A 27,613-nucleotide genomic window follows, 5' to 3' on the forward strand; every position below is an offset into this window, starting at 1 on the left:
AAAACAAAAGATATAAAGTAAAATAAACTATAAATAGAATTAATAACAAACGTACATTAAACAGAATCAGGACCTGAAATGGTACACTTGAATATACTGTTTTAAAAGGGATCCTCACCTGCCCCAAAGCATCATTACAAAGACTGATGCCTCTGCTACATATGACTTGCAACATGCAGATTTAATAGTATGCAAATATTACATTTTCTAAAATATAATACATTAACTGTAATGAGGTGTTTTTAAAACTTCTAATAGATCCTGAGGAGCTGACAGAACAGTTATGAAACAATTGATGGACAGTGCCATCAGAAATTCCAGTTTCTGCTTATTACATGTAGTTGAGCTATAGACTGATGTCGTGTTGAGGACTATATATTCAGTACTCACCTCTCTTATGCTGGAATCACTCCTTATTCTGCATTTATTGTGTGCTGAACCTGTTTTAGATTCCAGGTGTCTAATATTCAAGATAGAAATGCAGCTTGCCATCAATATTTCATGCACAGCCATTTTTAACCCAGCCCTCATTAGCTATGTTTTGATGTACTTCACATTACCCTCCTCCTCTCGCACTCCCAAACACATGAAACTTGATGGTATGCGTTGGTTTAGAAACCATTCCCCTCACTTATTAAAATGAGACAATGTGTTTATGATTGCCCCCCTCTGCTGTGTCTCTCTTCCCTTTGATCCGTCCTCTCTGCGTCAGACTCAAATGTTAGATATTCAAATCTGGTTACGTTTATTTTTGTTTCCTTTACAGCAGATGGGCACATCTGACAGACTGACTATTAGGTGTTATTATTTCCCCTTTTTTCAATAGACGGCACTTCATACACTACACGTAAACCTTGTTTTGATTGAGGAGGTTACAACCGTTGTCATGAAGCTTTGGAGGCATGCGAGAATACAAATAGACAGATTCTGAATAAAAAGTGTTGAAAGGGTTGTTTTTGAAAAGCAACTCAGGTTTTAAAACAAACCGCTCCTCACTGGGTCATCCTCCATCTGTGATGCCCAGTCTTGTTATCTCAATAGACTGCCAGTCCAACAACTGTTAAGAAAAAAAACAGGGTGTCGGTTTTCAACCTCAAGCCTCCGACGCGTGATGAGGATGTCAACCGAACAGGCCATTTTATTAAGAAATCTTTCTGCAATGATACCAATGATTGACTGTCGCCCAAATGAAAGCGTGACACAAAATATCAACATAAGAAAAGTCAAGTATTTTCGAAGCTGTAACAATAAGCATGATGATGAGAAACCAAAAAGATTGCGTTATTTATTCATTTAACCAGTCATTCATACTAAGGCTGCAAAATCAATCCATATTTTATTCTAAGTGCTTTATTTTATCGTAGGCAACTGGACTTGTTTCAGTTTCTTGAAGACGTTTCACCTCTCATCTTCACAACTGAAGAAGCCTCTTGGATGAGAGGTGAAAATGTGCTATAGCCTACGATATAGCACTTAGAATTAACATGACCTGGATGACTGAGAAATCTTTATCATCCTTTCCACAGCGGGCTTAACCCCGTGTCTCCTTCCAACCTAAAGGAAAAGTTGAACTGGACAACAGAAATTCATTCAATTCACACAATTTAGAAGCTGAAACAAGAAGATGTTTGGCATTTTTGCATGAATGATGACTTGAATGATGAATCTATTATCCAAATAGTTGTGGGTTAACTGTCTTTTGGTCAACTTACCGATTTATAGAAAGCAAATTACAAAATTGAACTTTCTGTTTCCTGCATATAATCGTACCAAAAGCAGTAAAAAAAATAACCTCCGCTATGTTTTTGTCTGTGTCCACTGGTTTGTGCATGCATGGATCCTGGTGAAAAAAAGCAGGCGTATAAAGGTGGCTGGTATCTTTAAGTGAGAACAATTTGATGCAGATCCAAATAAAAGTCCGAATCTAGCAGATTTGAATGTTTTTATTTGATATTGGATTATTCATTTTAGTTTGTAATTTTTTTGTTATGTTAAGCATAAAATGAAAGTGATACAAGTGGTACTGTCACATATTTAAGTGTTCAGTCTAAAGTCAAATACAGTGTGTACAGTGCATCCATCTCAGCATAATTCAATACTGTGGCTGCAACATATGTCGGTTTTGAATTCCCTCTGACACTATCAGCTGTTTGTGATTTGTGGAGGTAGACATCAGCTGCGGGTAAAGGGTATAACAAATTGAGGGGGACAAGTGGAACAAACCTGAGTGTTTATTTGTTGCTGTACGCTCGCCATGCTGTAAATTAGACGTCACCGCTGTTTCTTGTCACTGGCAGAATCCAAATGTGTTGTGGGCAAAAGAGATACTTTAATTCGATTTACTCGCTCTAACGTGATTTAAATGAGCCTCTTGGCTCACCCGGACAGATTGACAGCGTTGTCTTTATCGCCGCTTTGTTTTATTTTTGGCTGTTTACTCTGCCTCTCTGCTGTCATCTCACACGACAACTATAAAGGAGCCGGCTTCGATCTTCCAAGATCTGGAGAGAATAAGCAGCCTTTTATGTTCTAAGTGCTTCATATGACAAATATGAAAAAGGATTCAAGAGAGAGCTGACAAGTTTTTTGTCGCCCTGTTCCTCAGCTGCAAAGAGCTGTGCAGGGAGAAGTCAAACCTGCAATCTTATAACATGAGAACCCGTACAAAACTGAGCAAAGAGGTCTCATTCAGGGTCTTGTGGGTCAAAGTCATTAAATGCAACTCAATGTACAAAAGAGACATGTCTGTGGAATAAAGCCTGAGTCTTGAATAGCTCCTAAAGTGCAGTACAGCGAGTTTCTGTGCTTGTTCATGAAACAAATAACCATGTGCAGCAATGTGATCAAGAACAACAACACTAGTCCATAATGAGTCCCACACAGGCTTCGGTTTTATTCACCCAGGATATCTAAACAGATTTAACTAGCACAACAAATGACCTTGACAAAATTTCTTTTAATATTTCAAAAAGGTCCTTGAATGTATTTGTCAAAAAATCAACCAGAAGGTAAATAATGCATCCGCTCCTTCCTCCCGTCGGGGTGGTTGTAATGAGCTGAGAATGCACTAATGGTAAAGAAATAGTTTGACATTTAGGGAACTGAAGCTCATTTACCTTCTTGTGGAGCGATAGATGAGAACACCACTCTCATATCTGGAGCCAGAAGGGCAGTTAGCTTAGCTTAGAATGATTATTGGAAACGGGGAGACTGTTGGAAGTCAATGCCAAGAAATACTGTGCAAATAACCTTCATAAAATTTACAGCAACATTTATTCTCACTGAAAACACAAATTGACAAACACTAATTATATAATTTGTGTAATTTAGAGTTTATTTGGAAGATGGATTTTTACATTATTTTTCTTTACTCTTGATTGAGCCGGACTAGTTGTTTCCCACATCTTACAGCCATTATGCTAAGCTAAGCTAATTGCCTCCTGACTCCAGCTCCTTCTTAATGCACAGTCATGAGATTGACATCAATCTTCTCTTCTAATTCTTGGACAGAATACAAATATGATCTTGAGCTTGGTAGCTGTTTGTGCTGTTCACAACTTTGAGGTCAAAAAGATGACGTTTGTTTGGTCACACGAAATGTCATTGTAGCACTAATGAATCCCACATTTGTTTCAGTCTCATCATCAGCGTATTAGTCCACAGGCCTTCTAGCTGCGATGGCAGATCTCGCAGCACTCCAGACAAAACTCGAGACACTCGGTCGGCTCACAGCAGGACTGGAACAGCACCGAGTGGCAGTGGGCGCTGCAGTTGAGCTCCTCCACAGGCGCCTCTTGGATGGCCGCACAACAGCGGGCGCAGGCGTGGCAGCAGGAGGAGCAGAGGGTGTGGAGGCAGGAGGAACAGACCTCTAAGAGACCCAGGAGCAGCACCGAGCCCTGGCACCACAGGCACGCCAGCAGCAGCTGTACACAGGAGTCTGTGGGTAACACAGTGAGGAAACATGATTTAGCAGCAAATCTCACAGCTGAGGTCACAAAAAAGCTGTTGTATGTTGTAAAAGGCTGTCAGACAGCATCAGAAATGGGGATTAACGATTCTATTAACCCTAAATTAATCTCTTGCATGTTTGTTTGTTATGTAGAACTTAAAAGAGAAACAACTCTGCTGCAGTGATCAAGTGTGATTGTGTTTACTTAATCACAGAGCTTCGTTCAGCCCTCGAGGGAAAATGAAAAAGGCCACAGAGGCTGCCGGTGATGAACAACAGCTAGGAAGAAGCTGTCACAACATAATTGCTCTCCTACTCAAATTAGGTGCATACATTAACCCCAGCGGTGTGTTACAGAGCATCTCTCGCGATCCTAGCCGTTGTATTATTACTCAGCTACCGTTCTTCCTCACAAGCACCGGATAGTGAGTGAGCTCATGCAAATCGAGCTGTTTTATCCTGTTTACTCCAGGAAGTAAATGAAAAGGAGGTGGCAGAATTCCCTGGGGAGTGGGGTCCAGCGTTTTCCTGCTCAGCCGCCCCAATTATACACCCCCCGCACATAACATATGCTAATATCTATATATGTGTGTAGATGAAAAAGGAGCATTATGTATGGCTACCGTATTGGTTTAATGCGTAACTTCATAGAGATAACAACATGAACACAATGATAAACAAGGAGTGACCCTCTGCACGCTTTGATAAAACTGGAATAAAGTGCAGCAGTTTGAAAGTCTTCAAGGGAAACTTTTTAGAGCTCTATTTGTGTAGAAAGATTAGATCGTTGTCTTTGGTGGCAACAGAAAAATCATTTGAATGTAAACACGGTTCTGATGCTTGCCTGTTGTTACTAATTTTCCCATGAGAATGAAAGATGACCAAATTCGTTGAATTACAGTTGTTGTAATTTACCAACCTGAATTTAATCTTGTTTCAATTTCCAATAAATAAATATAATATTCCAATGATGAGGATCTTTCTCTTCTGATTAAGATTTCTTGTACTGAAGTAGTGAACTAGTAAAGTGATGAAATGCGTCAACATCAACCTGCTGCTGGCTGATAAAAATGATAAGACTCAAAGTGAAAGTAAATGAGGCAACGTTCTCCAGCAGGGAGGGCAAACTGGAATGACTCGCTGTTTTAACGCGCTGTCTGCTGTGTTATCAACTTCACTCAGAGACAAGATGGCTTCAAGAACGGAGCGGGAGCTCTGCTGTCCGCTGTGTCAGGAAGTTTTTAAACATCATGTTCTTCTGTCATGTAGCCACAGCTTCTGTGGAGACTGTCTGAAGAGCTGGTGGAGAGAGAAACAAATACAAGAGTGTCCACGTTGTAAGAGAAGAGTTTCGATGGATCAAATTGTAACGTTCTGCAGCGAGCACGTTAAGAAACTCGACTTCTTCTGTCTGGACCATCAACAGCCAGTGTGTCTCATGTGCAGAGATTCAGAAGATCACATCAACCACACAATCAGACCCATCGATGAAGCTGCATCACAACTCAAGGACAAACTTCAGGAAACTTTGGAGCGCTTTAAGGAGAAGTTAAAGGTTTTTGAAGAAGTTCAAGAGAAGTTTGATCAAACAGCACAACACATGACGGTCCAGGCCCGACACACAGAGAGGCACATTAAGGAGCAGTTTAAGAGGCTACACCAGTTTCTAGAAGAGGAAGAGGAGGCCAGGGTGGCTGCACTGAGGAAGGAAGAAGAGCAGAAGAGTCAGATGATGAAGGAGAAGATGGAGGCTCTGAGCAAAGAGATCATAGATCTTTCAGACACAGTCAGAGCCACAGAGGAGGAGCTGAGAGCTGAAGATGTCTCATTCCTGGAAAACTACAAGGAGGCAGTGGAAAGAGTCCAGCAGCAAGTCCTGCCGGATGATCCACAGCTGCCCTCTGGAGCTCTGATAAACCAGGCTAAACACCTGGGCAACCTGACCTTCAACATCTGGAACAAGATGCAGGACAGGGTCTCTTACACTCCTGTGATTCTGGACCCAAACACTGAAAATCCAGACCTCATCCTGTCTGAAGATCTGACCAGTGTGAGAAAAGGAGAGAGACGTCAGCTTCCTGATAATCCAGAGAGGATGGATTCGTACATCACTGTCCTGGGTTCTGAGGGTTTTGAATCTGGGACTCACAGCTGGGTTGTCGAGGTAGGAGACAGTGGACATTGGGTACTGGGTGTGTTAACGGAGTCTTTCAAGAGGAAGGGAGCCATACAATCAGGATTCTGGGAAATAAGGTACCAGGAAGGTAAATACTTAGCACAGTCATCACCAGATTCATTCACTGTTCTTGGAGTGCAGAAGAAGATCCAGAGGATCAGAATGAATCTGGACTGGAACAGAGGAAAGCTGTCCTTCTCTGATTTTGACACTAACACACACATACACACCTTCACACAAACTTTCACTGAGAGGACATTTCCATTTATTACCAATAAGGATAAACACCCTCTGAAGATATTACCCACAAAGGTCCGTGTGGCATTCACATGATTATATTTATAATGTTGTTTATTTGATTGTTTTGTAATTTTGTATGATAATCTGCTTTTTGTTTATAAGATCAACCTTTTTTATGTGGGAAATGATTCACTTAGTTCGATACTATGTCTTTTTTTTTAAAAATTTTAAATTATTTTTGACTTGTGTGTGAATTATTGCATGTTTGAGCAACCAGATCCAAAGGTTGATTCAAATTCTGCTCCAGTTTATCAAATCTAATATGTTTGATTACAAAATCATGAAATGTTGAAATGTGTTAAATATATAAGTTTCAATATATATCGGCAAGTTTTCTTGCTGAAAGGAAGTGGAGACGGTTCTGTCTGTAAAAGTGTTTAAAGTCGTTTTATATCATATTTAAGGTGGACAGCTCAGTTTTATAAATAAATAAATATTAAATATAAATGACTGATGATATGTGTTCAGTGCTAATGTAACCTGGTATTTGAACTATCTTTGGGTCAATTATTTAATAAAATGTTTATTTCGTTTTCGCTCTACTTGTCATTTTTAAAGAAAATATACAGATTGTAGATTTGACGTCAAATAAGAATAAACCGAGCTTCAGCAGCTTCAGCATGGCAACTTACTACCATTATCGAGATAAATGTGACAACTTATCATGATGTCAGTTTTAGATCATATTTTCTGGTGTCAGCGTGAGACACGTTATTGTGCCTACCAGCAGGTGAAGCAGTAGTTTGGTGTGATCCAGCCACATTGCTCCTGCTCCTGCTCCTCCTGCTGCTTCTGCTGCTGTGCACCGATGAGCTGGAGCCCTGTAGAGAGACAGGTGGTAGTCTGTGGTCCGGGACTGCGAGGCCACATCGTGGGCAGGTGGGTTTCTGCAGGTCGCACTGAGGCTTCTTAAACTCTGCCGGCTCCTGTGAGGCCGCTGCTGGTGGGGCTGCAGCAGGTAGAGGCTGGGCTGGGCAACAAAAAACAAAAAAAACAAACGGCAAAGATTGTCTCACCTGATCATCAACTTCTCAGTGAACACAAAGCAAATTCAAGCTGTAATTAACTTGGTTTTTTAAACTAGACAGTGCAGAAGGGACAGCCTGGAAAGTATAAAACTGTTTTTGGGCACAGACTTATTGTTTTGTATAGAAGCATATTGCTGCCAGAAAAAGAAAAAAAGAGTCAGTATGACGTTATAAAATAAAAAGTTTATTCTGATAACAAGATGTTTTTCACAGTATAATATTTTTTCATGTTATTACAACAAACCAAAGTGTTATAACATGAAACCTTTCTTTCTCCAACAAAAACAAACAAGAAAGGTTTTGTGTGAACATGATGAGTTTCAAGGGAAACTTTTTAGAGCTCTATTTGTGTAGAAATATTAGATCGACTTTCTTTGGTGGTAACAGAAAAATCATTGTAATGTAAACACGGTTCTGATGCTTACCTGTTGGTACTAATTTTCCCATGAGAATGAAAGATGACCAAATTCGTTGAATTACAGTTATTGTAATTTACCGACCTGAATTTACTCTTGTTTCAATTTCCAATAAATAAATATAATATTCAATGACAATATTCCATGAAATTAAACTCATAGTAGATACAACAACAACAGCCCAGCTTGAAAACTCCTCATCCACTGTATGGGAGGTGATGCTCCCCAGTGAAGAACCTGGGGACCTCAGCATCTTCATCGTCGCCCCAAGGCAAAAACATTTTGTCATTTTGTGGAAGACATTTATATATTTGAAGATGTAACCCACCATATCTTGTAAAAATGTTTGGATTTTTCCCTGGAGGTTTGTGCAGGAGACATTGCTTCGTTTGTATTACCAAGTAAAGCACTGCTCATAGACTATAATATAAGAAAGTGCCTTCATTAATGTGTTAAATCTTAATCATTATTAACTAGAGAAATGTGTGAACAGTAACTCAATGCTCATAATTGTATTAATTAGCCAGTGCTTAATGCTTATTATTGAATTAACTAATGATAATACAATCTTTTTAAATTAATAGTTCACATGAATACCATTAGAGGGGCTCTGTGTAGTTTTGGAGGAGAAATTCAAACTCAGAATATTAATATTTACAATGTTAATGAGGTAATAATATAAACTCAGAGATATTTATTTGGTCCATAACTGAATAAACAAGCTGTTCTCAGAGGACAATAACTGTGTTGTTCTTTAATACGGAATTCATTCATACATTTTATTTCCTCCATTTTCCGTGATAACGAGTTAATTTCATTTGTTTTCTCGAGATCTCAAGTTATTATCTCAAAATAACAACTGCCGTTTTCCCGAGATAACGGGATAATTTTCGCGAGATCTCGAGATAACGAAACTTTGTTTTCCCGAGATAACGGGATAATTTTCTCGAGATCTCGAGATAACGAAACTTTGTTTTCCCGAGATAACGGGATAATTTTCTCGAGATCTCGAGATAACGAAACTTTGTTTTCCCGAGATAACGATATAATTCATTCGAGATCTTGAGATAATGACTGTGATATGATAGGCCTGAGATTATGGAGACGCCCGGGACCTCGTAGCTGGTCAGCTATGTAGTTAACGACGACATCAGGCTCACTTAGATTGCGCCGCCGATTTATCTGAAGCCTTGCTAACCGTCTTTTTTGATTACGCACACTAATGTGTATATTATCTGTAATAGCAAGGCATAATGCTATTTCAGCCTGTGTCAGTGTTTAAAGTCGTTTTATATCATATTTAAGGTGGACAGCTCAGTTTTATGGTCGATGTCTCATTTTTAAGGTGGACGTCAAAATATAAATGACTGATGATGTGTGTTCAGTGCTAATGTAACCTGATTGATAAGTATAAAACAGTTTTTGGGCAGTTATTGTTTTGTATGGAAGCATATTGCTGCCAGAAAAAGAAAAAATGAATCAGTACCACGTCATAAAATAAAAAGTGTATTTACATTATAAGTATAATATTTTTTTGATGTTATTACAACAAACCAAAGTGTTATAACATGAAACCTTTCTTTCTCCAACAAAAACGAACCACATGAAAAGTTTTTTGTCAACATGTTAAGTTTGTATGCGGGATCAATATCACGTTATAACTTGAATAGTTTAGTTGTTTAGAAACAAGATATTTTCACAGAATTATGCTGACTTATTATACTTATTATTTATCCTGTTTCACCCCAAGCATGAAGTTGAACTTAATCAAATCAAGTAAGTCGATTCCTCAATTCATCTGTTCTCTGCATATTATTTCCTCATTATAACAATATAAGTTCTCATGTTATAACGTAAAACATCTCACATGTTAACGAGATAAATAGTACATTGTTGTAACAAGATAGTTTAATGTTATTACGTGATATGTTTGTGTGTTATAATAACATGAAAATATCTTGTTATATTGTGAAACTTTTGGAGTTAGAATGTGAAACTGATCTGCTTTTCTTTTCCTGGCTGTATACATATAATAGCTTTGCTGCTGCTATTAATCTTACCACTTTCTCTTTTACCTTGTAATTTAGTCTTTAATGGCTCTTGTATAGTTTCTACTTTTACTTCTTTATTTAATCTTTATTTAAATACTGTTTATTGATTTTGGTATTTCTCTGTTTATCTGTACTTGTTTCTGTGCTGCTGCAACGATGTAATTTCTCCTCATCTTTTTCTATTATATTTTGAGAATTTGAAGATTTTGAAACGAGGCTGTTTCCAATTACATTTTGGTCGGGAACTTGTTCCAATAAATTACAATGAAGAGTGAAGGGCTCTCATATTGTTATTATTATTAGCTAATTTTGTGGCCCCGTCTTGTAGAGGGCCCCTGTGTCATACCTTTATCAGGGGCAAGGCATTTTATTTCTCATTACTGATTGTTATTGTCGTCAGATCTCCAAGATTCTTCTTCCTCCATTACCACCACCAGTGTCTAGACTCCATCAGGGGGGTTCCTATTCCATGCACAGCTTCATCACCTCCCCAAATATTGCTTCATCACGATGGAGTCTAACTGCCAAAGACTTTCTCATTCTCTTTTGTACACATGTCAATAAATCTTCATGTTCACTTAAAAAATTATGAGCCTCTCCTGATTGAACTGAATGTGATTAATGTACCTGTGTGGTCGCACAATAAAATGACATGTTCACTATCCTACTTGCTGTGAGACTGGGTTGCACATAGTGTTCCTCCCCAACTGATTTGTTTTGCAGCCGAACCCCTCGTTGGGAGTCACAACAACATTTAATTGTGGTCACTGTATTGTTTGCTGTACAGGTCTCAGGGTTTCTACTCACTGCTGATGAGGTCAGTGGGGATGGTATTTCCTCTGCTAACAGGGTCACGTGCTGGAAGGATTTCCTGGGCTGATTTTAAAGACCCACTACCTTGAGACACATCAAAAGAAAGTCGTGTTAGCTGAAGAGTTATTGAAAGATATGAAACACACCTACATGAAAAATCTGGAAATGGAAAGGATTTTTAAAAACATTTTTTTTTTAAATTTCCCCATAAATACAACAGTAATTAATCAAAATCACTGGCAGTTAATATGTGCAGTGCAATCCTGCCTTAAAGAGCTTTAACTTCAGTGGGAACTTTTTGTGTCTCCTGATATTTTCAGTGTGTTTTCAGGCTTTTTAACACCCTGCACAGAGGGACATTTCTTGGGGAAACACTGAAACCTTTCAATATTCTGTGAAGCTTAAAACAAGTGGCCAGAGCAGCATGAAAGTATTATGAAAATAAACTGCTTTTATCTCAGGTTAGATCATGAGTACTTGCCTTTAGTCGGGTTGCTCTGTTCCTCCGTCCCATCCGCAGGTAAATGGTCTCCTGGTAACATGTCTGACGCTCATGACTGCTCAGCGTCTCTGTTACATTTTGTTCAGCCGTCCACCATGTCCATCCTCCTGCTTCTGTCCACACCAAGAGGTCAGGAAACCTCCAACAACACCCAACATGCCGGCCTGAGTCACTGCTCAGGAGACCGTGAGCTGTACTCTGTGTGTGTGTGTGTGTGTGTGTGTGTGTGTGTGTGTGTTGTTGTTGTTCAGTGACTTAATAACACTCCCCTTCCCAGTAGATCCCTGAGAGGCTGCTCTGAACATGCTGATCACAGAACAGCAGAGACGACCGCGGCCTGTCTGTGTGACTTTATGGTCCCTTCTTCTTTTAGTCACCTAACACAATGGAGACACATGCCCCACAAGTGTGTCAGCTGTATGCATGCGTGCACACACACACACACACACACACACACACACACACACACACACACACACACACACACACACACATACACGCACACACACTTATATGAACCTGTCATAGTTAATACATTCTAGTATAGAGGTATACAAATAAATGTAATAACTAGTTTGTTTTTTGTCATGTTTTGGTAACACTTTAAATTTTGAGTTAAACACAAACAATGAAACCATTTACTGTTATTGTTTAGTTACAACTAATATTTATAACACTTCATAAATGGTTAAAAACAAAATACTGGATAGTCATTATAAAGTTGTGACTGATGTTTACAAACCGTAACAATTGCTTAATAAGTAGTTAATAAAGCATTTCATTGTTTGTTAACAGTGTATTAAAGGTGCAGTATATAAGAATTGTGGGCCTGGCCGAATTCACGCTCAAAACAAATAGGGGGCAGCATATTACCAGAATAATCACTAACTGTAGCTACCCTAAACTAGTTAGCTCAGTTAGCTGTGCAGTTAGGAGTCCAGACTTGGAGCTCAGAGCACTGGGGAAATGTCTGTGCTTGCACCGCTAGCACAGCAGCTTTGGACCAGGACAGGCCAGGGCCAGGCATTTGTGGTTAGCATGCTAATTTCAGTAAATATCTCTGCAACACCTTCACATAGGCACCATTATGTCAGAACTGCTATTTCTTCAAATTCTCTTGATAATTTCAGTTATTTTTTTTATGTATTCCACTAAAATTCACGTACCTTCAACTACATTTTGCTGTAGCTGGCTGGTGGTTCATCTACATTCATGCTTACATAAGCAGTTGAATTATTCATTTATTTATTTATTTGGCCATTTCTTGTGTTAACCACTGAAACTACAAACAATATTGGGCAATAAGTGGAAAAGAATTATGTTTTTCTTTTATTCCATTGCCTCTGTTCTATAACTGAACTGCATTTGACCGCCCCCGCCCCCATTTTTCTATCATCCTGACCAATGTGAAGGCATGCCCGCTTGACCTTTGTGTAGCGCATGAGCAAAAGGGTGGCTAGTGCTCAGTATTCACACGGTGACAGTGTCAACCCTCTGTATCTCAGTCTGAGAAAGAATCACCATGTCCATACTTAAGCAAAGCCTCTCAGTTCATGTAATGGACTTTCTTGAAAAAAAATTCATGTTGAAACTTCTAATAAATTCTCTCTCTTGGATGTTCTGGACAAATTTCAACCCAATCTAGTGAAAAATAAGTGATTGTTAAAGTTTAAAATACACATACAAGGAATCACAAAAATGCTATTAATTAATAAATTATTAATAATCAATAAATGGTATTTGGAGTACAACTATAGGATTTTGTAAGGTCCTCACAAATTTAATAGAAGTTTCAATGTGAATGTTTTTCAAGAAAATCCTCGACACGAACTGGGAAAAGTTCTGTATTTTGGGTGAGTTGGCATGGAATGACCCAAATACATGTCGTTGACTAGCTCCACTAACAAAACCTTAATTCTGAGTTTTATTTCAACCTCACAAAACAAAATAAATACAGTAATTAATTACAGTCAGTGGCATTCAAATCCTTGTATTTGGAAAATATAATTCATTCCCACAGATGAGGACTTTATGAAGAGATTGGACACATGGGCGACAGCATCATCATCACATGTTGATGAGAAAATGAACAGAGACCAGCCCTTTCACAGGGACTGTTGACTAAGTGCTGTCAAAAGTGCTGCGTTGAAAAACATGTTGACTCGCCCGCCTCAACGTGAGTATACGGCACATCAAAGCAACACATAAGTGAAGCTGTTGAAGTTGTCGAGCACCATGCTAACTTTCAGTCAGTGGATGCGCTGCGTGGAGAGGCAATCAGAGGAGAATGTCATCTAATGGGCTGACAGCGAATCAAAGGAAGCCCTGAGAGGCAACAGCGAACTTAAAGCTAACTCGTTATCAGCCGAGACAATTACTGACATTAGTCAAAACAGGGAGGCCTTTGTTCTGTATTTGGTTGTGAAGTCTGCAGTTACGGCTTCACTTCATGGTGTTCATCAGTAGCTGATGGGACTGTTTGGGACTGTATATTCATGGATTCTCTTTTAGCATTTTACTGAAAACCTCCCTTAGTGATTGTTAAAAACAAAAATATTAACAAAATTTTTTTAGCTCAGATTTAGCCTAATGATTCAATTCTGATCATTATAGTTTGCAGTTTGTATTTTAAGCTATGGCACCTTTAATTCATGGATAGTTGCACATGCATTTTTACTCTCCTCATATAAGTTGCTATCATTGCATTTATTCTAACTTTATAAAAGACACGTTTAAAAACAATGCAGTATCGGCTACTATTGTGAATTGGGACATCTTTCTTCAAGATTTTGAATTGAATTGGCATTCGGTCAAGCCAAATAGAAAACCACGGCAATCTAACCCAGTAAAATAATCTTACATTTAGATTAAAAATCTAGTTGCTCTTGTTTTTAATGGGTGATCTTGTACTTCCAAGGGAAGGTTCTTTGGCTTGATTCAAATCAATGCCACCTTGATAATTTTGCTTATTTCAAGGAAATTTCCTGCATTTAATTGCTTTTTCCCCATTTTCTTTTAATTATCTCCTCGCAATTGTATGCCTCAGTGCACCAGTCAAGTTGAGTTTATGGTGGACTACTGCTTTGTAGAGAGAAACAATGTGTATGTGTTCACATGCTTGGCCAGTAAAGTTGATTCTGATAGGGCACGGAGAAGCTACAAATGCTAAAACGTAGACACTCCACTCACGTCTTCAACCCAGCAGCAGAGAAGATCTGTACAATCGCAAGTGTGTTTGCAGAACATTATGATGTCACAGTGAGGTTGACCTTTTGGATATAAAATTACATTACTTCATCATTTTATCCTTTTAGACATTTGTGGGAAATGTTGTCATAATAAGCATATTCATTATTGAGTTATGGCCAAAAACCTGTGTTGTAAAAGCTGAAGAAATACCCTCCAGGTGTTTCTGAGAGATCACACTCACAAGAATAGGATGGACAGACGTGAGGGCACACCTTGACACTTGACTACCAAAATCTGATCAGTTCATCCTTGAGTCCAAGTGGACGTTTGTATCAAAGTTGAAGAAATTCCCGCAAGGCATTCCTGAGAAATTGAATTGGACAGACGAACGGATGACCCAAAAACATCTTTCAGGTTATATGTGTTGTATTACGCTGCTAACACAAGCATAAACATGACACACGTGTATTTACCCAAAACAACGCAGTTATTTTTATTATCATGTAAAATTCCCAAGCACACAACATATACTCTCACAGGTGCAACCATGTCAAGGTTAGTGGCAGCAAGTCTATACAACAGTGACAGTGCTGTAACAGTTATATTTAAGTTTGGTCTCACTGTAGAGTTTGACATCAAAACACAAATGTTTTTCTTCAATACTATTAATCACAGGTGTGACAGAGACACATGAACAGCATTAGTTGACAAACAATAAAGAAGTTTACATTTATTTATTACATTTTTATCAGACACTTTGGACATACAGCTACAGACAAACATCCATCGTAAAGACTTATAAAAGTGTATGTTTGGGAAGATCAAACACAAGTTACACACAGGGAACAACAGACATACTGTTAGACAGTGACTGAAGTTACAAGTAATTTTAATGTACACACTAGAGACACTAGAGAGAAGCCACGGTACAAACTATACATGTTTCATCGGAAGAAAACCACAAAACCTCTCTCTCTATTGTAACATTCACATCCACTCTGTGTGGTTTCTTGTCACAATAAACAGACAAAACATTCATTCTTTACATCATTTTACAAATCACTTACTTTGGCCTTTACGATATAACATTTACATGGCAGTGTAGGACTTGTTCACGGTGAAAAAGGACATAATGTCTCCCAAACTATCAGATCCCAGCTCTATTTGTGACTGTGTACTGTCTCATATATTTTTTTTGACGCGCTTTTCTTATCTGGGTACTTTAAATTTGAGCAAAGTACGGCTTCAGAAACATTGAGTCTTGTATTTAACAGTAATAATTTTCTGTAACCTAACACAAAAAAAAAAAATCACAGGTGGCGATTTATTCTACTACCTTTCTTTAAGGCTGAAATGTCAAAAGAACAGAAGACAACAAAACCAGACCAGCGTTCATGTGTATGAATATATGAACCATATAATGAACCACAACTCTGAATAGCTCCATTCTGATGTGTACATGGTGGTATAATGTTGTCTACGTCCCTGATAGTCAACACAGTTTTACTTTACTGCTTTGCAACTGATTGTTTCAAGTCTGAAACCTTCTGTTGTCATTCAAGGTCGAACAAATGCTCTTCGTCATTTTCAGTCACGTCGTGCTGCAGACCGGCTGGTTTTACTGTTGGCATCAGGGATTCTTGGTTGTTCAGAGTCAGTGCTTCGTCTTTAAGGAGAAGAGACCTGTGAGACAGAAAGACAAAGACATTTTGATAAGTTTTTGCAGCGCATCAGTCATTATAAATAGGGGTCCTACACATACATTTCCCAGTTCCCTAACCCTAACCCTTGCCAGAAGATTGTAGCTAGGTACTGCCAGCCAGTGGAAAACTTGCATTTAGACATGGCTGTTCAGTCCACACTTGAACGCACTGTGTCCATGGAAATAATGATGAACGCAGCCATAAAGTTTGTGTTTCTTTACACAGAGAAGTCTATTTACATTTCTGATAACTGCATCATTGCATAACTCATGAATGTTCTGTCCAGCTTGATATTTGGTTATTTGTGGTGCTATGTACATATGCAATTCAAAGCTATTCAGCATTTTCTTTCCACCTAATTTGGTTACAGATGGATTCAGAAATGACTAAAATCAAATTCCATACTGGTCCGTACTTCATAGGAAAAATAAGAAACTCACTGCTGGACTTGTGGGGAGAAGTTTTGTTGACTGTGGCTGTTTGTTGCTTTGTTCTCCTGTATTTGACTCCTGGAGTTTCTGCCGACACACTCTTTCTTGAGTCCTGGCAGTGATGCCTCAGCCAGTGCCGTCTACAAAGAAGATTGATCAAAAATCAAACATGATGTCGACCAGTTCGAACTCCTGTAAATCAGGAGTATAGTGTTGCAGTTCTCACCTGTATGCTCGCATTCAGAATGGTCCCAAAATCCAGGTTGGAGGCCACATTTTTCATCAGTGATGGACTGCTGCGGAAAAACAAAGGATTTGAAAACAGACACAATCTATGTCTAATTCATGGCAAGTAAATCAATATCTTGTATATATTCAACAAACCACAACATGGTAACAACAACAGTTTGAGGCAAGGTCAGTTTGATGACAAATAATTCAGTCTCATTATTTTGATGAGAGAAACTTGAGCCTTGAAATTGTCACCAGAATCAATCCAATTGTATTTATAGTTAATTTACTGATACTTATAATCCATAAACAAACATGTGAAATACTGCAGGAATAGGGAACCTATTTTGTCCAATGTTGGACACAGGAGTATATATTTTGTAACAGATTGTGGATGCAGAAAATATCAAATTTGATCTGTGGCAGATAGAATTGTCTAGTCTTTTATTCAGTCATTATGTGGGCTTTATATCCCAAAACATACGATCCAATAAATATATGTTAAAACCCAGATGTTTCCCCCTTTTCTACTCTGATGATGAAGCAAAAATAAACCATGAGTATCTTAAAATACAAACATATTAATATTATTGTTCAAAAAATATCTTAAACATTATTATATCTGAACTGAAATATGTGCAGATACAGCAACAGGAAGTCATGTACTGTACCCTGTGATCTTCTGGGATCTCCTCCTCTGGTATTCCTCCTCATCCACTGTCCACACGGCGCCTTTCACATTCTCCACACGCACAAAACACTTGTGCAGACTCAGGTTGTGGCGCACTGCATTCTGATCCAGAGAAAATCAGAGTGAAGGAGGTATCACTGAAAACATGCTGCATAAATCAGGTATGACACACGCTGGGTTCACACAGTTAATTATCTGGGGGTGCAATACCTTCCAAGTGGCAGCGTTGCGTCTGAAATAAGCAAACGTCCGTGTGAACCAGTTGTATATCTCGTTGAGTGTTAGCTGCATGTCTGATGTTTCCATAATAGCCTGTAGATGGAGGGGCAATACAAACAGTGCATCACGTTATAAGATCAAATTAAAGTGTGAGGCTCACAACTAGAGCTGCAGCGATGAATCGTTTTACTGAATAGTTGTCAACTAATCGTTTTGAATAATTTATAAGAAAAATAAAGTCCTAAATTCTCTGATTCCACCTTCGTAAATGTGAAAATATTCTTGATCTTTTATTCCTCTAGGACAGTAAACAGAATATATTTGGGTTGTGGACAAAACAAGACATTTGAGGACATTATCTTGGGACATTATCTATGACTCAACATTTTGGCAAAGATGCAGCCTTTTTGTTTTAAGGTAAAAGACTGAAACTGAAGTTTTATTTTCATTATCTATTAAGCTGCCAAGTATTTTCTTATTTAATCATTTGATATCAAAAATGTCAGAAATATCCCAGAGCTCAAGATGACCTATTTAAACTCCTTCTTGGGTCCCTTTTTTGGGTCCGATTGTCAGTTTCCTACTATGGGCAACTAGGAGAACCCAAGAAATTTGGGGAATTTTTGCTTGAAGATCACTTAATAAACATAATTTATCAATTATCAAAACATGTCCTGAGGTGATCAATGGAAGAGGAGAAGAAAGAAAAAAAAAAGTTCTGATACATAAATTTTTTTTTTTGGACTTTTTCACTAATCATTAATTTTTTTGTGAATTATTCGATTATTTGAGTAATTATTATAACTAATCATGTGAGAAGTTTAGAGGGAAAATCACTATATGGTGGAGCTAGTAACAACTAAGAGAGAAACTAGAAAGTACATTACTTCCCTCTGAAATGTAGTGGATTTGATACATAAAGTAGCATGAAAAGGAAATATTTAAAATCAAAATTGTACAGTACTTGACTAAATGTACTTAGTTATTTTTCACCACTGACATGAAGAGAGGGATGTAGGATCTGATGTGAGGAGATGGAGGAATAGATATATTACATCTAAGTTAACTAAACAATATTTACATTTCAAAAAAGAAAGACTACCTGTCTTATCAGTGTTGCATAGGTGAAAGGTGGTCTGATGTCAGTGTTCTTGTAGAGCTCATATTCATTTTCTGAAACAAGAATAAGTGTAAAATGGAGAGAAAAAAAATGTGCTTCAAACAATCTTTTTGCTATTTGAACAAAATCAAAAAATAAGTACAGTATTTGACTTACCTGAAGAAAGCGAGTACACCAAAGGATGATGACGACGTCTTATGGCCCCAGCACACGATGTATGAGTGGGCGACTCGTCTTCACACCCGTGCGAGGGAGAGCTGACACGGGCCAGAAGTTGGGGGGAAGTCTGGGCAAAGTCTGATGGGCTCAGCGAGGGCAGGTTGTTGGTGACGACGACTGAGCTGAGCTGAGAGCGACACAAGAGGATGATCCAAGTTAACAAAGGAACAAGAGGAAGGAAAAGACTGACAGAGAAACAAAACAGAGAGGGAGATGAGTGTAACAGAACGATTTGTTTCGCCTCTTCAGAGGTGATTCCACTAATACAGCAAGAAGAAGGAAGCCAATTATTGTTAATTATAGGGTGAAATTGTGTGGTGAGTGTTGTGATTATGGTGCAATATTTGCGAGATTAACAAAATGATTAGCTTCCACGTTATCAGAGCATGTCTGAAAACACAATGGCAGCCGTCCAGTGCCAACAGCTGGGCAACAAAAGGGAAGGGAGTGCAGTAAGTCACACTCAAGGTGGATGGAGAAAAGTGTAAGAGTAATTTAGAGTTATGGTAAAAAGGCGTAAAAACTTTTTGGAAAAATGCATTTGTGATTCGATCTGACATAGTTTTTCTGAGCAGGTTCAAATATTTCTGACCTTCATCTCATGCAAACATGTTTTTCGTTTTTAAGAAAATGCCAAAATATTTCTGCAACTCATCCAACTGTAAAAGTCCACCAGGTCAGTTACAGGCTGGCAGCATCTTCATCAGTGCCAGAGAAGATGAACTTGCCGGCAGACACATGTTATTTTCACTCTCCACCACATATTTGACGTTTTGCTCACGGCTCAGAAATGCTTACACTTCACGCCTCATTTGCTTTGTGTCTGTTGTTCACGCAGCTATTACTGCACAGCACACTATCTACCTGTGGACCGCGGGGGTCAGCAGCTGTGTCACACTGTGGCGACTGCAGACTCGTGGGTGCAGACAGCGGCTGAGCCTCTAAAGACGGCAGGTGCAGGTGAGCCATCATCGCTCGCATACGCTCCTGTTCTTTGCAGAGCTGTTACAGGAGAGGAAGGGAGGGAGAAGAGATCATAGTCGACGGCGTGGCAACAAAATCACTCGACATATGGAAATGGAGCGCTGTGACCCAAAGTACAATTTCCTGCTGTGTCAAACATCAGGAAGGAGGCCAAACATTACATGAATATTTACCATGGTGGTTTTAGGTGGTGAAATTTTAGGAAAAGAATCCAGTGCTGCAGACTAATATTACCACTTTAAATATAATTTTCAAAATCACTAAAAACTAATAACCTGTGCAAAGCAGACTCACACTCTTATTAAGGCTCACTTAGTGTTTTTTTTTGTGTAGAATATGACGATGTTATTAAAAGTTGCATGGCCACTAGCACACATCTGTCGTTGGACATCTGATCAGGACTCATGCCTACCTGAAGCTCGAGCTGCTGAACCACCTGCATCTGCACTCTGCATTGTGCCGTACTTCTGTCGTCCAGAGTGTGCTCACTGCCTATATGCCTGAAACACACACACAGACATTAAAAGAAGGCTCAGCTGAGAATCGGTCTGTTGAGCAACAAATACTCCTTCACAGAGATAGCAGATGTTATCAGCTACAGTCGATTTCAATGGTGACCCACTGCAGTCACGGCAAAAAAAACCAATCAAAACATTCGTTGGATCTTTTGTGCAGAAATGAATTTAATGATCTTTAGTGAAGTAAAGATAGTTCGACTGAGTATATGCATCAACAGCAGAGAAGTGGACAATTGAACGGGTCTGGTTAGAGAAGTTTCAGTGGGTGCTGTGATGTGACATGTTTGTTTGTTTTGTTTTTTCACCACTGAAATACACCGTGATTGCTTTGAATCAAGGCTGACTGACATTTTATCCCCAGTTTGAGCCCCTTTATGTCTTGTACTTACTTTTAAGCCACAACAAGCATCCGTTTCTCTGATAGATAAATCCCCAGCAGGCTTTAAAAATTCTGACAGTTGTTTAACAACAGTTTTTGAGAGTATTTCCTGAATCCTTAAATGGTCCTCTATCCATCCGGATAAAATAATACCCTGCTGGACAATTTACACAAATATCACATTGTTCCCCAAATTATGGCTCTATTTGGTGTACAAATAAAGGTAGAATCTGAAAATGGTTTGGCATTAATTAACTTGTTTGATTATCAGTTACATTTAATGTCACTTTCCATGTGATGTCATAGTTTCCTGTCATGGTCACCACACATTTCCAAATCACAAATTGTGCAGATTGTACACGACCCAGGACAGGAAGGATTTAGAGCGAGTGGTTACAACCAACCAGAACAGCATCGGTACCCATCTACTGAGCATCAGTGACATCAGTGAAGTGAGATGTCTGCACAGAGCCCGACGCCTACTAGAAGTCAAAGCCCACCCCAGCCACAGTCTGTTCACCCTGCTGCCATCTGGCAAAAGATACAGAGGCATCTGCTGACATACCACCAGACTACTGAGCAGCTTCATTCCTCAGGCTTTTATTTTTTTATTTTTATGATTCATTACTTCATCATCAATTTATAGCATGTTTTATAGCATAAAGAGACAACAACTAAATTTGGTTGTGAAATCCTGGTTGTATAATGACAATTAAATTGATCTCGAATCTTGAAATATTTTAGATTTTCACACACAGTCGTGTGTTTAGGCTTTTTTGTGTCATGCAAAATGAGCCTGGATTGAGAAATTTTGAGATTGCAACTCAGAAAAGTGGATAAATAAATATCTTTATTATTGTGCAGTAGACAGAAATGTTTTAAACCAGATGTTTAGAAAAATCCTTTAACGATTCAGAAAATTCTTTACAAAAAGCAGTAAATGTTACCAGAGCTTTATCAAAAATAGATGCTTTGGTCATATTTCATTTGAGATGAAATTATTTCTTTAAATCATAAAAAGAAACGGTGCAACGAGTCAGAAAGTGAAATGCATTAGGATGACGTTGAAACCTACTTGACGAACTGGCTGAAGTTTTCACACACCGACTCACATCCGGGCCAATTACACACTCCATGGCTGTAGAGAGTGTGTGTGGCAGCTCGATCAGCTTTAACAGCGCTAGACGAGGAGGAAGAGAAGGAGGGTGAAAGTATTGTGATGATTAAAAACCCAAACAGCAGCCAGACAACAGCAACAAAACAAGAGCAACACAGCAATAAAACAGATACAAGCGTGTTTTCTTTTCTTTTCAGGTAGCAGAAAATGACAGAGAGAGGTGGAAGGGAGCACTGATAAATAAACGAAAAACTATTTACTTTTGATTAGGGACATGTAGTCATGTAAACTTTTTCTTTGCTGAACCACTTCAGGTGGTGGAACACAAAGCAAACAAACAAAACAAAATATATTGTCCCAGGGGGAATTAAAAGTGAAGTCTCGCTGCAAAAGCAAACAGCTCCCCACCAGCGTCTTGAGAGGAAGAAAACGTCTTCAGATGACACGTCTTTGATGTTTACAAAAAAAGCATCTCAGTTCTCACAATGTGTTTACAGCACGAACAAACAGATTGTACCATTCTGCCCTTTGAGGGGAAGAAGTCTCCTGGTCACCCGCCTGTCTCCGCCTGACTTTTGTTGACATTATGTCATGAACAGAAGAGTCCTGGTTGCCCTTTGATGTGGTTTTATCATCATTCATTCCATTTGTGAGCTCTTTCCATATCTGCTGCAGCTCTGCAGGGCTGAGACCACCTAAAACATACAACAACAACACACACAGCACATTGTAGATTTCTACATCTGAGAGTTTTGTTTTACAAGTTGATCAAGGAAACAGCGAAAACAATGGGGGGTTATTATCTATATATTATACATTAGAAGCAGCTGACGGATGCAAGCTGTGTGGCATATTTACTTTTTGCTGTTCACACCTGCACCTTTTCAATCTGCGCTGCACAATCAGGAAGCGTGACCTTGTGTTACCTCTTCACTGTAATCCAGGAATAATTATCACAGCTAGAAAATGAGTAATGATTATTTGTCTACTTTTAGTTTTCACTTTCATCATCATGTCCCTTGAGGTCAGTGCAGTTATGTAACTGAACCTAAAATCAACCCTTTCTGTGCAGAGCTGTACAAAAAACATGTCCACTGTCTCTGGTTGTGTCCTTGTGATATGATACAACATACTGTAAACCCTACAGTAGATCCAATCTCAAGTTAACACACATGCAGAAGACTTGAACACCATTGCTTTCAAAGGATACTGCTCCAAAGAGGGAGAAGAAAGAAAGATGTACTGTAAAATGTAAAGAGTAGTGACCTGGAGAGGACAGGACCGGCCTCTGCACCCGGAGAAGCTGCTGTTGCTGGAGCTGAAGTAGCTGCTGGAACATGAGCTGCTGTGCAGGAAGCTGAAGGACGGAGAGAGAAAATAAGACGTTTCAAAAGTGAGGCAGCATTCATGTAAAGCTCTGCTGCTCACAGGCTTATTTCTCCTGGTAGCTCTTCGGGTATTGATGAGGTAAAATCAGTGGCATATACTGTGTCATCCTTCCCGAAATGCTTTGAAATCTCACATCCCAAAACGAAAAACTCACCGCCCACACCGCCAACAAACTAGAAAACATTGTTATCAAATCCCAAATGCAAGTGACAAAGCATATAAACATGTTTGTCTTGATTGAACATTTCTTCCTTTTTCCATCTGTCCTGTTAAAATATAAAATATTATTTCACTGTCAGGCCACCACAAGAACGTGCATCAGTTTCAATGAGGATACTGCAGCAGTTGCTTCGTTTCCCACAGAAAAGTCAAAGATCGGTTATCAACATAAAGTTATTTATATTTTCTATTACATTTTCATTTTATTGAGCTTACTAATGAGAGCTTTTACTAAAACATGGATAGAATAATACGATAAATAAAAACAGACCATAAATAACCTCTTACCTCTTTGGCTTTCTTGCTGGGCTGCTGTTGAAGCAGCTGCAGGTGGATCTGTTGTTGTTGCTTCTTGTAAAACTCTTTCAGATGTTGCTAGAATAAAAAATGAATTACAAATGACCAACAGTGAATTTTATTTTTGCCACGATGGAGTCTTTGTTGACTAGACTGCTACTAACAATGAACCAGTTTGAGGAGCAGTATGTGGTACAATTTTACTACTATTTTGTTTGAATGGGTTATCAGTCAGCCAGCAGAGCAGAGAGCCTCCATTTTATTATTAATTAGCTACACCTGTGGTTTACCAGTCAAAATGTCTGCCGTGAAAAGACCTGTATGAACAAACTGAACTTGGATGGTCAGGTAGGCTAAGCAGCTAATGTTAGTGTTAACAAGGACACATGTTCTGTATTTCCACTACTTTTACTTTATTCAAGTTTGCCTGGATAAATTAACTGGCTTAAAAACGTACCTTCATAAATGTAACTGTTGGTTGGCTGTGAGATAGTTTCGCTAGCTAGTATCCCTGGAATGAAATGCTAGCGAGGCTAACTAGCCTTAAATTATCTTAGTAGTAAAGTTAATGTTAGCATTAGGTGGCTAAAATGGATTTTCCCATAACAGTTTGTACTTTTGTGTAACTTAACCAGTTTATAGCAGACAATTAAGCTAGTTCACCTTAACCAACCAGTTAGCTTACTTTATAAGTTTACATTATTAGTTAGCTTAACTAGTCAATCAACTTGTGGCTAACGTTAATGTTAAATTGCATTCACTCCATTAGCTACAGTGTTTTCAATCCAATAAATATTTATACACAAGAAAAACTAGCCACTGCTACTGTATAGTCATGTAAACCGGAGTCAGCAGTATTATTGCATAAATACCTGCTGGAGCATCAGGGCTTGTTGTTTCTGGTGGATCAGGGCCTGCAGCTGGTTGGGGGACAGAAGGTGCTGCATCTGCTGAGGAGCCATCATAGCCAGAAACACCTTCAAGGAGAGGAGGAAGGATAAAATGACAAAGGACCACAATCTAAAGCATGAAGGCAAGAGCACGAGTGAGTGAGACAGAAGGCAAGTGTCAGGTGTTAAACAGTAATAACCATCGAATGGAAATCTTTCCAATCCAATTACAAAACAGTGGCTGTCAACCTTTAGTGAACATCATCATGCTGGATTGTGTCATTGACCCTAAATGAGATGGGAGATAGGCTGACCAGTTAATTAGCAACACAATTACATGCTTGTTGTGACTCCTAATAGAAGTGTATGCGTATTAATAAAGGCAAACACTCGCAGAATAATAACCGATCTGCACTGTTGCTGGTTGTGTGACAAATAACAGAGCGATTGTCTCCTTCTGGATTCAGACAGAGCCAACAGAGATGAATTGCCATGACTGCATTAAGGAACAACAAAAGCCACTAACAAATTTAACACGCTGTATTACAAACAATACTAAAAAAAAACAAAAACAATACTAGTGCTGAAAATTGATTGTAACATATTTTTTTATTTGTGACTTTATTTAACCCTTTTTTGAAATATCAAATGGCTCATTTTCTTCAAAGCCTTCTTTATAAAATGTCACATGCTGTAAACAGGCATGTGTAAAGACTGACCAGATGTTCTTCAGAGGTTTCAGTGAAGCCTTGTGTCTATATTGGAGTAATATCTTAGTGTCTTGCAGGATGTAATGAAAGAAGAACACACATGGACCTCAAGTTTGTCATTTCTTTCGTCGATCCTTTGAGAAACATGCCTCTTGTGTTACAACCGCACTGATACGACAGCTAGAAAGCTAAGAACAGTAGAAATGAGATGAAGAATTCATACTTTGGCACAGCAGCTTCAACGATCTCTATTGCTTGATTGTAGGCATGTATGATTTTGTCCTATTTAATGATATGTAGGTTACAATAAAACATGGTCATTTTAAAGATTAATTAATAAAGTGTTTAAGCATTTACTGTACAGCCTCTTAAGTATGATAATTTGCTGCGTTTCTGTTATTTATACCTGTTTGAATTGAATATCTGTTTTTCAGTCCATGTCACATCCTCAAGGTGGACTAGAGCAAACCAGAGACGGTGACAATCAGAGCTAAAGCATGGCATCGAGAAAGTCGTGGTGGAAAAGGCAGAAATTGTGCACCGTTTATTCAACTATTGACTATATTTTCATAAGTAAAAAATATTCTGTGAATGTGGGGGTACAGAACAAAGTGGTTTTGCGAAGATTTCCAAACCAAAGTTACAAAATCCAAACAATACACTTAACTAATTAGCGTCACGTTAGGTGCACTTTGTATGTAAAAATATACAAGGTACCTTAATTTACCTAATGTCCTGACCCCGACACATGCCTCGTAAATTTTCCAGAAATTTTAGTTGGAAAAAGCAAAAACTTCAAGACGTCACTTTGCCAAATTGTTTTCCGGATTGTCTGACAATTTATTGAGTAAACAGTTCATGAATTAATCAGAAAAATACTGAAAAGCTGAATTCATAGTGAAAATAATAGCTCGTCTTACACTTTATTGTATCTTTTCAGAATCTTGTGTATGTAGTTTTAAAGAAGGCACTGATGTACAGCTGGCTTCATTATCATGCTTTACAAATCACTGTGTGGTGTGTGGATTTGATGCTACACTTAGAAAAGAAATATATGACTGATGGAGGCCCCTCTCTTTCATTATAAAGGAAAACCAGTCTTCACTGTAAATAGCCTTCATTTGTAATGTTTTTTTTAGAGTTTGCAGTTTGAAAAACTTTCATATCACAAGGCATTATGGTGTTTTTATGAGGACTGGAATTGCACTCTGGCAGACAGGCAAGGCTGCAACAGTGGCGATATTGCATTGTCACTTACTATAGTCATTATGTTGGCTGAAAATTACAAAAAATAGCATCTTTAAAGATTCAGCTCACACAGTTGCAGACAGTGCTAGCAGACCCGTTACTATGGACAGCGTTGATGTTTTTTGTTATATTGTTTAAATTCTGTCGGCCACAAGTTGAGTGTCATGTGCAGGTTTATAAAGTGAATTAAGAGAAAAGAGCAGAGCAAAACTGACAAGATGAGAGAACAGACTGGAGAAAACGGCGGCGACCAGGCATTCATTATCTTGGTTGTTTCATTGATCCCCTAGATTAAGATTCCCAGGGATGGAATCGCAACAGACAACCATAAAATTATGTCGAGCCATGCTTATTTGCGTTTCACTTGCATCTGTTTGGCCTGGGTCTATAGACAATTATTCCTCCCTGGCTCTGACTTGAAAACTAATAATGAAGGACAAACAGAGTTCTGCGTGTCAACTCCCAACCCGGATCAGATCTTATGAAATCCCTGCAACTGTCAACAGAGCCAGAGGCTCCAGGTTTGGTGACCTGTCAGAGGGTGTCCAATATGGAGCTGACTCGCTGTATTTCCCTTGACATGTGTTTGACTAAGACTGTTCTTTTTTTCCGATTATAGAGGCGAGGATGGAAGAAGATGTGAATGAAGATACCTGTTTATGGTGAAGACTCTGCCAGTTTTCACCACTCACTCCACTGCAGGAGTCCCCATTAGCTGCTCTCTCTCCTGCACCGTTGTCTGTGTGACTGAGGAGGCTGCTGGCTGGAGTTTGACGAGCTGCTGTGGGACTGAGAGGAGACTCAGGCATCCCAGCTCAGGT

General features: G+C 38.8%; 1 protein-coding gene across 1 annotated transcript; it reads right to left on the reverse strand.

Moving 5' to 3' along the window:
* Positions 1 to 15,980: 15,980 nt before the first annotated feature.
* On the reverse strand, positions 15,981 to 27,613 carry LOC141000953 (forkhead box protein P2-like). Its single transcript, XM_073471841.1, has 15 exons — positions 27,446 to 27,613; positions 24,817 to 24,921; positions 23,936 to 24,022; positions 23,306 to 23,396; positions 22,557 to 22,734; positions 21,998 to 22,102; positions 20,438 to 20,525; positions 19,906 to 20,043; positions 18,979 to 19,168; positions 18,805 to 18,875; positions 17,694 to 17,795; positions 17,464 to 17,585; positions 16,788 to 16,857; positions 16,571 to 16,701; positions 15,981 to 16,110 (listed from the first exon to the last, which is right to left on the reverse strand). Exons 1-15 carry the CDS (start codon positions 27,599 to 27,601, stop codon positions 15,981 to 15,983), a joined length of 1,764 nt encoding a protein of 587 aa, XP_073327942.1. The 5' UTR covers positions 27,602 to 27,613.

This window comes from Pagrus major, chromosome 8 (assembly GCF_040436345.1).
Source record: "Pagrus major chromosome 8, Pma_NU_1.0".
Classification (NCBI taxonomy): Eukaryota; Metazoa; Chordata; class Actinopteri; order Spariformes; family Sparidae; genus Pagrus; species Pagrus major.

Coding starts and splice junctions, on each gene's coding strand:
- LOC141000953 (XM_073471841.1), bottom strand. CDS start 27,601: ATGCCTGAGTCTCCTCTCAGTCCCACAGCAGCTCGTCAAACTCCAGCC. Junction 20,044..20,437: donor TTCAGCAGCTCGAGCTTCAG/GTAGGCATGAGT, acceptor CTCCTGTAACAG/CTCTGCAAAGAACAGGAGCG. Junction 17,586..17,693: donor GCAACGCTGCCACTTGGAAG/GTATTGCACCCC, acceptor TCTCTGGATCAG/AATGCAGTGCGCCACAACCT.